This window comes from Oncorhynchus masou, chromosome 13, assembly GCF_036934945.1.
Source record: "Oncorhynchus masou masou isolate Uvic2021 chromosome 13, UVic_Omas_1.1, whole genome shotgun sequence".
NCBI lineage: Eukaryota > Metazoa > Chordata > Actinopteri > Salmoniformes > Salmonidae > Oncorhynchus > Oncorhynchus masou.
Window position 1 is genome coordinate 57,556,446 of NC_088224.1, and position 14,596 is coordinate 57,571,041.

The 14,596-nt window shown below is 43.0% G+C and overlaps 1 protein-coding gene across 1 annotated transcript in view; it reads right to left on the minus strand.

Annotated features, from left to right (window-relative positions):
• Positions 1 to 406: 406 nt before the first annotated feature.
• Positions 407 to 14,596, minus strand: part of LOC135552687 (ankyrin repeat domain-containing protein 13B-like) — a 46,808-nt gene continuing 32,618 nt past the window's right edge. Inside the window, exons 7-15 of the mRNA XM_064984457.1 lie at positions 14,500 to 14,566; positions 14,111 to 14,192; positions 13,274 to 13,338; positions 12,793 to 12,929; positions 11,796 to 11,953; positions 10,751 to 10,945; positions 6,285 to 6,454; positions 5,668 to 5,744; positions 407 to 4,082 (exon numbers count right to left, since the gene is read on the minus strand). Coding sequence (XP_064840529.1) covers positions 3,881 to 4,082; positions 5,668 to 5,744; positions 6,285 to 6,454; positions 10,751 to 10,945; positions 11,796 to 11,953; positions 12,793 to 12,929; positions 13,274 to 13,338; positions 14,111 to 14,192; positions 14,500 to 14,566 — 1,153 coding nt within the window. The 3' untranslated portion in view covers positions 407 to 3,880. The remainder of the gene's footprint in view (positions 4,083 to 5,667; positions 5,745 to 6,284; positions 6,455 to 10,750; positions 10,946 to 11,795; positions 11,954 to 12,792; positions 12,930 to 13,273; positions 13,339 to 14,110; positions 14,193 to 14,499; positions 14,567 to 14,596) is intronic.

Genomic DNA, 14,596 nt, shown 5'->3' on the forward strand with positions numbered 1-14,596 from the left:
TTAGTCATTTTCTATTAAGGTAAGTCATCCAGTAAAATACTACTTGAGTAAAAGTAAAAGTATTTGGTTTTAAATGTACTGAAGTATCAAAAGTAAAAGTATAAACCATTTCAAATTCAATATACTAAGCAAACCAGACGGCACAATTTTTATTTAATTTTTTATTGATGGACAGCCAGGGGCACACTCACACATAATTTACAAACATTTGTGTTTAGTGAGTCCACCAGATCAGAGAAATTAGGGATGTTCTCTAAGTGTTTTCCTTATCGTCAAAAATGTAACAAGTACTTTTGAGTGTAAGGGAAATGTATGTAGTAAAAAGTATATTTTCTTTAGGAATGTAGTAAAGTGAAAGTTAGCAAAAACATAAATAATAAAGTGAAGATACTCAAACTACTTAAGTAGTACTTTAAAATATTGTTGACTAAGTACTTTACACCAATGTTTCAACTGCAGTGAAGATTATGCTGGTTAATACAGGTTATAGTATTGCCTGTTCTATGATGACATCCAGAGTAATTCTTAAGGACTTTTTCTTATCGTATAATTTTAACAGAACGTAGAACATCTTTTAGACACTGGTGTGGTCCTGGAGATAAGTCATCTGATAAATTGTGAATGTTTAATGAAAGTAACAGGAATACCACAGACGTTCCAAAAAAAGTGATTTTATTGACTTCCTTACATACGCCACAAAAATGTTTCATTGCCTTTAGCTCCTACTTTGTGAAAACCAGCCACTTAAAATAATAATCTGGCAAGCTAAACAATAAATAGGAGTATGAACCAGACTCCTAATTTGTGCTGATGTCCTAATGTTCTTTGTTTCATAGTTTTTTTTTTTAAGTAAAAAAAACAAACAAGCAACCTGTGACAAAGAAATGAACACCCACACAAGTGTCGGCCATGCTGAAATGTCACACAAGTACCACTCCACTCCCCACGCAGACAAACACATCACAGCTCCATTCATATTGAGTGCAGAGGCTTTCCCCCCCCAGTAAAATAAACTCACAAAGCTCACCATGAAACTAATCTCCACCAGTCCCCATTTATGTCATCTCCTATTATCTCTGTCTCACCTCTCCCTTCATAACATAAACCTACAATATATGTGCTCCCTGTAATAACCTCCGTGAAAAAGATGCACCTACACTGAACAAAAATCTAAACGCAACATGTAAAGCATTGGTCCCATGTTTCGTGAGTTGAAATAAAAGATCACAGAAATGTTCCATACGCACAAAAAGATTATTTCGCTCAAATTTTGGGAACAAATTTGTTTGCATCCCTGTTAGTGAGCATTTCTCCAAGATAATCCATCCACCTGACAGGTGTGGCATATCAAGAAGCTGATTAAACAGTATGAACATTACAAAACCTTGTGCTGAGGACAATAAAAGGCCACTCTAAAATGTGCAGTGTTGTCACGACACAATGCCACAGATGTCTCAAGTTTTCAGGGAGCGTGCAATTGACTGCAGGAATGCCCACTACATTCTCTGGCAAGAGATGTTTATTACTCTACCATAAGCCTCCTCCAATGTCACACGTTTTTTTTAGCAGTATGTTCAACTGGCCTCACAACCGCTAACTATGTGTAACCATGCCAGTCCTTGACCTCCACATCCGTCTTTTTCATCTGCGGGATCGTCTGGAGACAAACCACCCAGACAGCTGATGAAACTGTGGGTTTGCACAACCGAAGAATTTCTGCACAAACTGTCAGAAACCGTCTCAGGGAAGCTCATCTGCGTGCTCAGCCTGATCAACTCTATGCGAAGGCGATGTGTCGTGCTGCATGAGGCAAATGGTCACATCAGATACCGACTGGTTTTCTAATCTATGCCCCTACCTTTTTTTAAGGTATCTGTGACCAATAGATGCATATCTGTATTCCCAGTCATGTGAAATCCATAGATTAGGACCAACTGAATTTATTTGAATTGACTGATTTCCTCAAATGAACTGTAACTCAGTAAAATCTTTGAAATTGTTGCATGTTGCGTTTATATTTTTGTTCAGTATGTATTCATTCATGTGTAGCCATATAGTGTAGGTCATGGTTATATCATATTAACATGAACTCCTGTCATGGTGTTATCATATTAACATGAACTCCTGTCATGGTGTTATCATATTAACATGAACTCCTGTCATGGTTATATCATATTAACATGAACTCCTGTCATGGTTATATCATATTAACATGAACTCCTGTCATGGTGTTATCATATTAATATGAACTCCTGTCATAGTGTTATCATATCAATATGAACTCCTGTCATAGTGTTATCATATCAATATGAACTCCTGTCATGGTGTTATCATATTAACACAAACTCCTGTCATAGCGTTATCATATCAATATGAACTCCTGTCATGGTGTTATCATATTAACATGAACTCCTGTCGTGGTGTTTTCATATTAACATGAACTCCTGTCGTGGTGTTATCATATTAACATGAACTCCTGTCGTGGTGTTATCATATTAACATGAACTCCTGTCATAGTGTTATATCAATATGAACTCCTGTCATAGTGTTATCATATCAATATGAACTCCTGTCATGGTGTTATCATATTAACACAAACTCCTGTCATAGTGTTATCATATCAATATGAACTCCTGTCATAGTGTTATTATATCAATATGAACTCCTGTCATAGTGTTATCATATTAACATGAACTCCTGTCAGTGTTATATCAATTTGAACTCCTGTCATAGTGTTAACATGAACTCCTGTCATAGTGTTATCATATCAATATGAACTCCTGTCATGGTGTTATCATATTAACATGAATTGCTGTCATAGTGTTATCATATCAATATGAACTCCTGTCATAGTGTTGTCATATCAATATGAACTCCTGTCATGGTGTTATCATATTAACATGAACTCCTGTCATAGTGTTATCATATCAATATGAACTCCTGTCATAGTGTTATCATATCAATATGAACTCCTGTCATAGTGTTATCATATTAACATGAACTCCTGTCATAGTGTTATCATATTAACATGAACTCCTGTCATAGTGTTATCATATTAACATGAACTCCTGTCATAGTGTTATCATATCAATATGAACTCCTGTCATAGTGTTATCATATTAACATGAACTCTACAGGGTTATTATTCTATCTACATATTAGAACCACAAACAGTCATCAAGATTCCATCCAGTGTAAATACAGTACGTTTCGATTTTGCGCAAATCAAAGGGGAGGGGGGGGGGGGGTGGTGATGTAGCAATTATTAAAAATGAAGAAGTAATAGGGTATGTCAACATCCCACCCCTTTGACCCACCTGACACTCACACAGAGGGCAGTATTCATTAGGGCACACTATAGCAGAATTATTTGCAACAGTAAACGAAAACAAGTGTTTCTTATTAGACAATTTCAAGTAGTCCGTCCCTGTTTCATTACATTTTCTTTCATTTGGTGACTAATGAATAAGGCCCAGGTCTGTGAAGTGGACACAAACCCTATCCCCCAATCACAGGACCGTTTATTAACGCATGGCCTTCACACACAAACACAATTTGTATTATCCTAGCACCACTGATGTGGTCGGTCAATGTAGCATTCCATAAAAGTGTTTTTTGTAAACTTCCACTGACTGCGAGTGCAGAGTGGCAGCAGAGAGTAGTGAGTCTATACTGTAGCTGTATCAGCACTGTAGAGCCCTGTTGTGCCACACAGACAGGCTCTTATTGAAGGAGCGCAGTGGGAAAGGGGATATGTGACTGTCGGAGGAGCAGGGCTGTCACAGCCAGGAGTAGGGTGCTCCTATTGACAACCTTCTCTCCACCTCCTCCTTCTCCTCCTTTCCCATACCTCCTACAGCCTATCTGGCCAATCAGGCTCTCATTTCTCCATGAGTGACAGCTGGATGGTCCGCTGCAGCTCCTCCTCCTCTTGCCGTCGCCGTAGCTCGGCCTCTGCCTGCTCCCGTGCCGACAGCTCCATGGCCAGGCGGAGCTGCTGGTCGTAGCTGCAGGCTGCGGGGGGCTTCTTGGTGGGCGTGTTACAGAGGCTGGCTGGAGGACAAGGCCTGTGCTGAGGAGTCCTGGAGGGTGTGGGGGAGGAGACAATGGGGTTGGAAACCTGGTTATTGCATAAGGAGAATAGAGCAATTGACAGTGACAGTGGAAATGGTTGACAAATATGGTGGACCTAGATTTATTTTTGACAGGACTTCGAGTAAAAAAGAGGTTGTCATGTGCACGTATGTATGTGTACATGCAAACACACATCAACACAGACACACACACACATATTTGTTTTTACTATCCTTGAAGACCAAACAATTGATTCCCTTCAAAATTGTAATTTCCCCTAACCTTAAACCCAAACCTAACCCCTTATTCTAACTCTAATTGTAACGCTCAACCTAAACCCTAATTCGAACTCTAATTGTAACACTAAACCTATCTCCTAATTCTAACTATAATTGTAACACTAAACCTATCTCCTAATTCTAACTATAATTGTAACACTAAACCTATCCCCTAATTCTAACTATAATTGTAACACTAAACCTAACCCCTGAGCCTAAAATAGCTTTTTTCCTCGTGAAGACCGGTTGAAATGTCCCCACTTGTCTGAATTTTATCCTTAGTAAAGGTTAGTAAAACCACACACACGCACACACACACACACACCTCACTGGTCACCCCCAAAGCCAATTCTTCCTTTGGCTGCCTTTCCTTCCAGTTCTCTGCTGCCAATGACTGGCACAAACTGCAAAAATCTCTGAAGCTGGAGATTCATATATACCTCACTAGCTTTAAGCATCAGCTGTCAGAGCAGCTCACAGACCACTGCACCTGTACATAGCTCAGCTGTAAATAGCCCATCCAATCTAACTCATCCCTATACTGTATTTATTTTGCTCCTTTGCACCCCAGTATCTCAACTTGCACATTCATCCTCTGCACATCCTACCACTCCAGTGTTTAATTGCCATATTGTAATTACTTTGCCACCATGGCCTATTTATTGCCTTACCTCCCTTATCTTACCTCATTTGCACACACTGTATATAGACTTTCTACTGTATTATTGACTATATGTTTGTTTATTCCATGTGTAACTCTGTGTTGTTGTTTGTGTCAAACTGCTCTGCTTTATCTTGGCCAGGTCGCAGTTGCAAATGATAACTTGTTCTCAACTAGCCTACCTGGTTAAATAAAGGTGAAATTAAAACACACACACACACACACACACACACACACACACACACACACACACACACACACACACACACACACACACACACACAGCTAGTTTGAGTTGATTTAGCATGCAGTGTATTGTTTCCAGAGAGGGCATACAGGAGAGAGGCAGATCTACTATATATCAGTGGGGGCCAGTCACTCAGAGTGTATCTAGTGTATGAGGTGGGGGCCAGTCACTCAGAGTGTATCTACTGTATGAGGTGGGGGCTATTCACTCAGAGTGTATCTATTGTATGAGGTGCAGGCAAAGACAACAGTGTGTGCATGAATGGGAGTGAGTCAACAGTGACATTGTGTGCTGTGAACGCAGCCAGGAAGCTCCCTGGCCTCCAGTGTGCTGGAGAAGGGCGAGCCAAGGCTAAAGTAAACAAAGGCTGAGTAGGATAGCGAGTCGAGTGTGGAGAAAGCGCAGACCTTTGCAGGCGACTGGGGTCACAGGGAAGAGTACGTGTGCTGGGCTTGCTGTTGGTCAGCGCCTCCCAGATAGTCACCTATACACACACCAGGAAGTAGACAGACAGAGTCAGAGAGATAGTCAGTCAACAAGACTCACCAAAGGCTCCTGTAATTTCAATGTTTCAATCTCAGTGTTGACAGTAGATTATGCCCTAGGATACTGAGTCAACTGTTTGTCTAGCTAGCTGATAGGATAGATTTATACTACGTCTTCACAGTGTATCTGGTATTTGTAGATCTTTGCACAACTGTACACACTACTAATGCGATGTGCCTGTAGTTGATTAACATCCCGAACGAGCCCTCGAAATATGGTATTACTTTAGAGTGAACCTTATGTTCCAGTTAGGAACCAAGAGGACTACCATCATACCTTACTTCATGTTCATTAGGCACCAAATGGCAGGAAACAAACTAAAACATGTACGGACTACCTGGACTTGCCCAATAAGAAACGCTGATTTTAATTTTCCGTTGCGAAAAGTTTTCCAATGTTTTTCTTTGTGTTCTTTAATGAAGACGAGCCAGGTTTTGAGATGGCAGTAAGCCCTATGAAGGGCCAGAGTGAGTCTGACCTGGTCGTACTCAGAGCCAGCCTCCAGCAGACTCTGTTGGATGGCAAACTGCAGCAGGTCCTCCTCCTCATCACCACGCATGTTGTTTGCCCTCTGGTTGCCTCCCAGCACAGTGTAACCCTGAGGGGGCTCGAACACACACGGGGGGATCTCCCCTCCACGACACGACGCTGCATAGAGGGAGAGACACGGCACAGGAGTGATGGGATGTTATGGGACATTCCTGAATTGCTGTGGCATTTGCGTCCCTTGCCTTAGGAACAATGAAAAACACTTTAAAATGCCAAATACACTGCTCTAAAAAATAAAGGGAACACTAAAATAACACATCCTAGATATGAATGAATGAAATATTCTTATGAAATAATTTTTTCTTTACATAGTTGAATGTACTGACAACAAAATCACAAAATTTATCAATGGAAATCAAATTTATCAACCCATGGAGGTCTGGATTTGGAGTGACACTCAAAATTAAAGTGGAAAACCACACTACAGGCTGATCCAACTTTGATGTAATGTCCTTAAAACAAGTCAAAATGAGGCTCAGTAGTGTGAATGGCCTCAACGTGCCTGTATGACCTCCCTACAATGCCTGGGCATGCTCCTGATGAGGTGGCTGATGGTCTCCTGAGGGATCTCCTCCCAGACCTGGACTAAAGCATCCGCCAACTCCTGGACAGTCTGTGGTGGATGGAGCGAAACATGATGTCCCAGATGTGCTCAATTGGATTCAGGTCTGGGGAACGGGCGGGCCAGTCCATAGCATCAATGCCTTCCTCTTGCAGGAACTGCTGACACACTCCAGCCACATGAGGTCTAGCATTGTCTTGCATTAGGAGGAACCCAGGGCCAACCGCACCAGCATATGGTCTCACAAGGGGTCTAAGGATCTCATCTCGGTACCTAATGGCAGTCAGGCTACCTCTGGCGAGCACATGGAGGGCTGTGCGGCCTCCCAAAGAAATGCCACCCCACACCATGACTGACCCACCGCCAAACCAGTCATGCTGGAGGATGTTGCAGGCAGCAGAACGTTCTCCACGGCGTCTCCAGACTCTGTCACGTCTGTCACGTGCTCAGTGTGAACCTGCTTTCATCTGTGAAGAGCACAGGGCGCCAGTGGCGAATTGCACAAAGGCGGAGGTAGCGGTCCTGCTGCTGGGTTGTTGCCCTCCTACGGCCTCCTCCACGTCTCCTGATGTACTGGCCTGTCTCCTGGTAGCGCCTCCATGCTCTGGACACTACGCTGACAGACACAGAAAACCTTCTTGCCACAGCTCGCATTGATGTTCCATCCTGGATGAGCTGCACTACCTGAGCCACTTGTGTGGGTTGTAGACTCCGTCTCATGCTACCACTAGAGTGAAAGCACCGCCAGCATTCAAAAGTGACCAAAACATCAGCCAGGAAGCATAGGAACTGAGAAGTGGTCTGTGGTTACCACCTGCAGAACCACTCCTTTATTGGGGGTGTCTTGCTAATTGCCTATAATTTCCACCTGTTGTCTATTCCATTTGCACAACAGCATGTGGAATTTATTGTCAATCAGTGTTGCTTCCAAAGTGGACAGTTTGATTTCACAGAAGTGTGATTGACTTGGAGTTACATTGTGTTGTTTAAGTGTTCCCTTCATTTTTTTGAGCAGTGTAGTAACACATCATACTTTTTACATCATGTTTTTTTTATTAACTGTTTATCAATTATACAACATAATGCAAGTAATTTATACTGCAAGACTCTATGTTAATGCATTGTTTAAAGTACTTAGAACAATTGGCTTGTCCAAGACGCGATGAGTAGAGTTGTAGTGACATGTTTTTGGGATAGAGATAGCTATCTATTATTTTGAATGGTAAAAAGTGAACTAAAGTATTTCATATATCGCAAAGGCCACTAAAAAGAAAGAAAGCTATTAAAATAAATTCATTCATTATGAAGATGCACAAGGACCTTGAGTATTCCCTCCAGTGGCAAACGGAAGGGGGAGGGGGTTTATATTAAAGAAAGATGATTAGCCAATCACACCCTTTTAGAATGTCATACTTTTGAAGACTCCAATGATAATTTGGTCATGTCTAAATACAAAGTGTCATTGGTGGTTAAATTAAGGGAAAATGATATTGTGAGTAAAAATATGAATCATATCACTTTAGTAAATTATTTTGTAAAGGTTAATTACTCATGATTTATTATTTTTTTTGCCTATATAGACATACACAAACGTAATTATTATTCATGAGCTGGCCATAAACAATAACTGGCAATGCTGCATAGTTTTAGAAAGGTCTGGAACTCACCTTTCTGTTAATAATAGTTATACATATCTGGGGTGTACTCACTTGTGAGGACAGAAGCTCAAGCACAGAGTAGAAGTATTGTGAAAATATGAAAACCATATATGATTTTTTTTCCTATTCAACAGAAGTGGGGCAATAGAGCTTGAGATGACTGAAATGCTTTCTAAATATGGCTCCGCTGAGGGAGTGGAAAGGAGAGCAGACAGATGGGCCTTTTTGGTGCTATAAGGTACGGACCCTACGGCGTTAACAGAACACTTTCTACGCCAAAAATGTCAGTCGGAACCGGTCCAGAACCATATGGGGGACTTAACATCTAAGAGTTAGATTTGAGCTGTGGTCTCCATTTAATAACATCCTCAATTTCCTAAATTGTGTCATTGGTCGTGTTACTGTCATTGGTGTTACTGCTGCCATATTAGATGCATTTAAAATGGGAAAATGTATCCAAATGTATAGAAATAGAAATGAGGTTCATATTGTTCCAAAATGTCATGCCCAAATCCCACCTCAATTCACAAACGACCCCTATGTTATGTTATTCTGAGTCAATTTGTAGTGTAAAGATGGAGTGTATCACAGGAGGTTGGTGGCACCTTAATTGGGGAGGATGGGCTCGTGGTAATGGCTGGAGCGGAATAGTGGAATGGTATCAAATACATCAAACACCTGGATAAAGCACTAAATAAACTTCAGTTAGTGCTAAATACGGCTGCTAGAATCCTGACTAGAACCAAAAAATTTGATCATATTACTCCAGTGCTAGCCTCCCTACACTGGCTTCCTGTCAAAGCAAGGGCTGATTTCAAGGTTTTACTGCTAACCTACAAAGCATTACATGGGCTTGCTCCTACCTATCTCTCTGATTTGGTCCTGCCGTACATACCTACACGTACGCTACGGTCACAAGACGCAGGCCTCCTAATTGTCTCTAGAATTTCTAAGCAAACAGCTGGAGGCAGGGCTTTCTCCTATAGAGCTCCATTTTTATGGAACGGTCTGCCTACCCATGTCAGAGACGCAAACTCGGTCTCAACCTTTAAGTCCTTACTGAAGACTCATCTCTTCAGTGGGTCATATGATTGAGTGTAGTCTGGCCCAGGAGTGGGAAGGTGTACGGAAAGGCTCTGGAGCAACGAACCACCCTTGCTGTCTCTGCCTGGCCGGTTCCCCTCTTTCCACTGGGATTCTCTGCCTCTAACCCTATTACAGAGGCTGAGTCACTGGCTTACTGGGGCTCTCTCATGCCGTCCCTGGAGGGGGTGCGTCACCTGAGTGGGTTGATTCACTGATGTGGTCATCCTGTCTGGGTTGGCACCCCACCTTGGGTTGTGCCATGGCGGAGATCTTTGCGGGCTATACTCAGCTTTGTCTCAGGATGGTAAGTTGGTGTTTGAAGATATCCCTCTAGTGTTGTGGGGGCTGTGCTTTGGCAAAGTGGGTGGGGTTATATCCTTCCTGTTTGGCCCTGTCCGGGGGTGTCCTCGGATGGAGCCACAGTGTCTCCTGACCCCTCCTGTCTCAGCCTCCAGTATTTATGCTGCAGTAGTTTATGTGTCGGGGGGCTGGGGTCAGTTTGTTATATCTGGAGTACTTCTCCTGTCCAATTCGGTGTCCTGTGTGAATCTAAGTGTGCGTTCTCTAATTCTCTCCTTCTCTCTCTCGGAGGACCTGAGCCCTAGGACCATGCCCCAGGACTACCTGATATGATGACTCCTTGCTGTCCCCAGTCCACCTGGCCGTGCTGCTGCTCCAGTTTCAACTGTTCTACCTTATTATTATTCGACCATGCTGGTCATTTATGAACATTTGAACATCTTGGCCATGTTCTGTTATAATCTCTACCCGGCACAGCCAGAAGAGGACTGGCCACCCCACATAGCCTGGTTCCTCTCTAGGTTTCTTCCTAGGTTTTGGCTTTTCTAGGAAGTTTTTCCTAACCACCGTGCTTCTACACCTGCATTGCTTGCTGTTTGGGGTTTTAGGCTGGGTTTCTGTACAGCACTTTGAGATATCAGCTGATGTACGAAGGGCTATATAAAAAAATACATTTGATTTGATTTGTTTCTATTTGTTTGATGCCATCCCTATGCTCCGTTCCAGCCATTATTATGAGCCATCCTCGCCTCGGGGGGGGATTGGTGTGTGTAGGTGTGTGTTTCTCACTCGTGGAGCTGGAGCTGGAGACACTAGAAGAGTCGCTGCCTGGGGAGGGGGTGTCTGTGTCAGTCCTGGGGCTGCTGTCCTTCTGTCTGTCCACCTCCCCCTCCACCCGGTCCGGCCCTGTCACAGACCCCTCCTCACACCCGTTCAGGTTCCCAAAGGTGATCCGGGCATTCAGGATGTGATAGATGGGAATTTCTGAGAAGACGAAGAGAAGTGAGAGAGATGTTTAGGATTTACGATTATCACTGGATTTATAATTAATGTGCAATAGGTGTAAATATTCCAAACGTTAAACGTTGGGCAAATCCCAATGAATCATATTTGAGGCAACATCTGAATGAAATTAAGGAGTAGCCAGAATGCAACCCCTGACATAAGGACAGGAGGGTCAGCTTCAGTGGTGGAAAAAGTACCCAATTGTCATACTTGAGTAGAATAGAATATGACTCAAGTAAAAGTGAAAGTCACCCAGTAAAACACTACTTGAGTAAAAGTAAATATACTTAAGTATCAAAAGTAAAAGTATAAATCATTTCAAATTCCTTATATTAAGGAAACCAGACAGGGCAATTTTCGAGTTTTGTTAATTTACTGATACCCAGGGGCACACTTCAACACTCAGACATCATTTACAAATGAAACATTTGTATTTAGTGAGTCCGCCAGATCAGTGACAGTAGAAATGACCAGGGATGTTCTCTTGATAAATGTGTGAATTGGACCCTTTTCCTGTCCATTCAAAATGTAACGAGTACTTTTGGGTGTCAGGGAAAATGTATGGAGTAAACAGTACATTATTTTCCTTAGGAATGTAGTGGAAAAGTAAAAGTTGTCAAAAATATAAATAGTCAAGTAAAGTACAGATACCCTTAAAAAAAACGACTTAAGTATTAGTATTTTCAAGTATTTTTACTTAAGCACTTTAAACCACTGGTCTACTTTTGATAACCTCTCGCTTTCTCTCCACTCTCACTACCATGATATGCCAGGTCTCTAGGATGCAGAGCAAACTATCTGGTTACGAGAGTGTCCTCTACTCCCTCACCGATCTTGACAGGGAAGCCGGGGGGCAGTCGCAGGGTAATGAAGTCCCTGAGCTTGGCGAAGAGGGCGTTGGAGATGGCCATGAGGTCAATGATGGGCGCCACCTGCTCCGCTAAGGACAGAGGATGGGACTCACACAGCCACAGCTTAGCCTTGAACCTGAGGAAACCGGGAAACATGTGCATATGCATATTATACAATGCACCTGACTCATGTTCAGAAAGGGTCAACGTTGCAGAATGTTTGGAAACGTAAAATGAAGAGGAGTCCCTCCCTGTTTAATTTCTGTTCTGTTAAGTGCCTAATGAAGACCACTGTGTTATACACAAGTACTACAAACAGTACAATGCAGTAACGTGTCACGCAGAAAGCATCTTTGTTGGTCACGCAGACATATTGAAAAACTCTGAGAGACTGGAACTCTACTTCTATCTCATCCTAGAACATTTATCAAATCCTGAGAGAACTTTTTTAGCCTTGTAATTTGTTGCACTGCAAAAGATCGGCTTCACCATTGACTCGGCAATCAACTGTTCTCTAAAGCACTGTGTGTGTGGGGTTTCTGTTCAGGCCATTCCATGTTGACTTTCAACCGATGAGATAATGTACTAGTATCCTAGTGATCGGGCTGGGACACCACCATCTTGTCACAATAACCAGCAGAATTCTAAACGGCTATTGATGTGACATCCAGGTTCGTAGTCAATTACCGGATCACACATCATACGTAGATTGGATAGAAGGAAAACATGTACATGCATGGACCAGAGCCAAAACACTTGACAGGGCCAGAGACATACTGTAGACAGCATCCAAAATGGCATCCTATTCCCTATATAATGCACTACATTGGGCCCTGGTCAAAAGTAATGCACTATAGAGGGAATAAGGTGCCATTTGGGATGCATACATATTGTATGGTTCTGGACAGGGCTATTATAGCCAAGGGCCCCAGGCATGGAGGTTGTTATAAGGCCTGTGATGGCTGTCGCTGTCACCTCTGAGTCTTGGTGGTGAGTTGACAGGGGTGGCCAATATCCCGGGTGCCCAGGGGCAGGTTGGGATTGAAGTACTCCTCGGCTGTCAGGGCTGTGGGGTTGGTCACGGCAGGACTTGACATCTGAGTCACTAGGGCCTGTTGAGAGGAGAGGAGAGGAGAGATAAAAGGAGGGAGGGTGAAGAAAGAGAGTGAAAGAGAGAGGGAGAAGGAAGGAGGGTTAAGAGAGAGAAAGAAAGAGAGAGTGAGAGGATGAGAGAGGGGGATAAAGATTGTCAGCGGGTTTGCCGGCAGAGGCCAATTAAAATGGTCATCAATATTTGAGAGAGAAGAGAAGCCCAGGGACCTCTTTACTCATATCAATATTGACAGCTATGTTGGCTTATGATTCACTGTAGCAATAAGGTCAAATCCATATGCAATGATGAGGATTAGGATTGATGATTGTGATGAGGAGGATAATGATGACTGTGACCACTAACCCCATTGTTGGGCCCCACGTGTTGCTCGGCGATCCCTAGGAAGTTCTGCAGGGGCGTCTTACCGCCTGAGGAAAAGGTCACATCAGTGGAACATACATGAGAGGAACTCAGAGCAAGTCAATGACCATAGAAATAGGGTTAGTAGGAATTTTGGAATGTTGACCTGGTAGTGGAAGCGGGAATGTCTGTTCTACTAATACTATTTCTATGTCTGCAACACTAACCTAAGAATTCTCGACTGGTGTCTCTCATCAATTTTGGAGGGATGGAGATGGGATAAGGGACCGGGGGAGTTGGGTTCTTGGAGGGAGGGCTTTGAGAGGGACGGGGCTGGTGATCAGAACAGAGCACTTTGCTGGGAAGCCCAGTGAGGGAAAAACAAGGACAATAGTCTTCTCTGACCAAGAAAATGACTGGAAAATGCTTTAGGGCCACTTGTTGGAGCTTCAGTGCAATTATCCTATTCAGTGCCTCTCAACAGGGGTGTGTCTATTAGTGCCAACCATAGCGAAATATTTTGCAACCCAAACAAGCGTTTCTTATTGGACAAGTTCTGGTTAGTCCTTCCCCGTTTCAGCCCATTTTCTTCCTAGTGAATACACTCCAGTTTATTTAGGGCTGTATCCTGACCTGAGATCAGCGCGCTCAACTCAAATCTTCGCACAATCCTCCCATTGAAGTCAATGAACGACTTACACCAAAGGCTGTGCTGCACACGCTTATCTCAGCTCCGAATTGAGCCCTTTTACTGCATCTAAGCCAAGACGTGGAAGATTACCAGAAATGACGCAAGGGGATTTTTAAACAAATAGGTAGAACTTCAGCAAAGAGAGACACCTTTGGGCTTCGCCTTGAGTGGCTCACTGAGATGGTCCGTTCGGGTTCGAGTGATCAGTTCCACATTGGAGGCGCCGTACACCTAACAGAGAAGACAAGGACAAGTAGAGTGTCATGGTTATGAGACTCTGGATAAATAGCGCACTATATAGGGAAGAAGGTACCAATTTGGACGCACATTCGGTGACTGATTTAGGTTAGTGATGTAGTAGGGAGGTGGGCTCACTGCTGAGTCTATGTATATTGATAGTGCTTTACTCTAGAACCAGCGCTCAGGAAACAGATGACATTATATACTGTACGTCTTGAACTTTAGAGTGTTTTATTTCCTTCGGGCAAAACCAAATCGAAAGCCAGGGATAGAAGGATTAATGAGTCCATGTCTGTACCTTAGCCTCGTACCCGTTCACCATCTCTGTCTTCTCACTGCGCCAGCCAAGGATGCCAGTCTTATTCCTGCCAGACAGACAGAGATAGCCAGACACA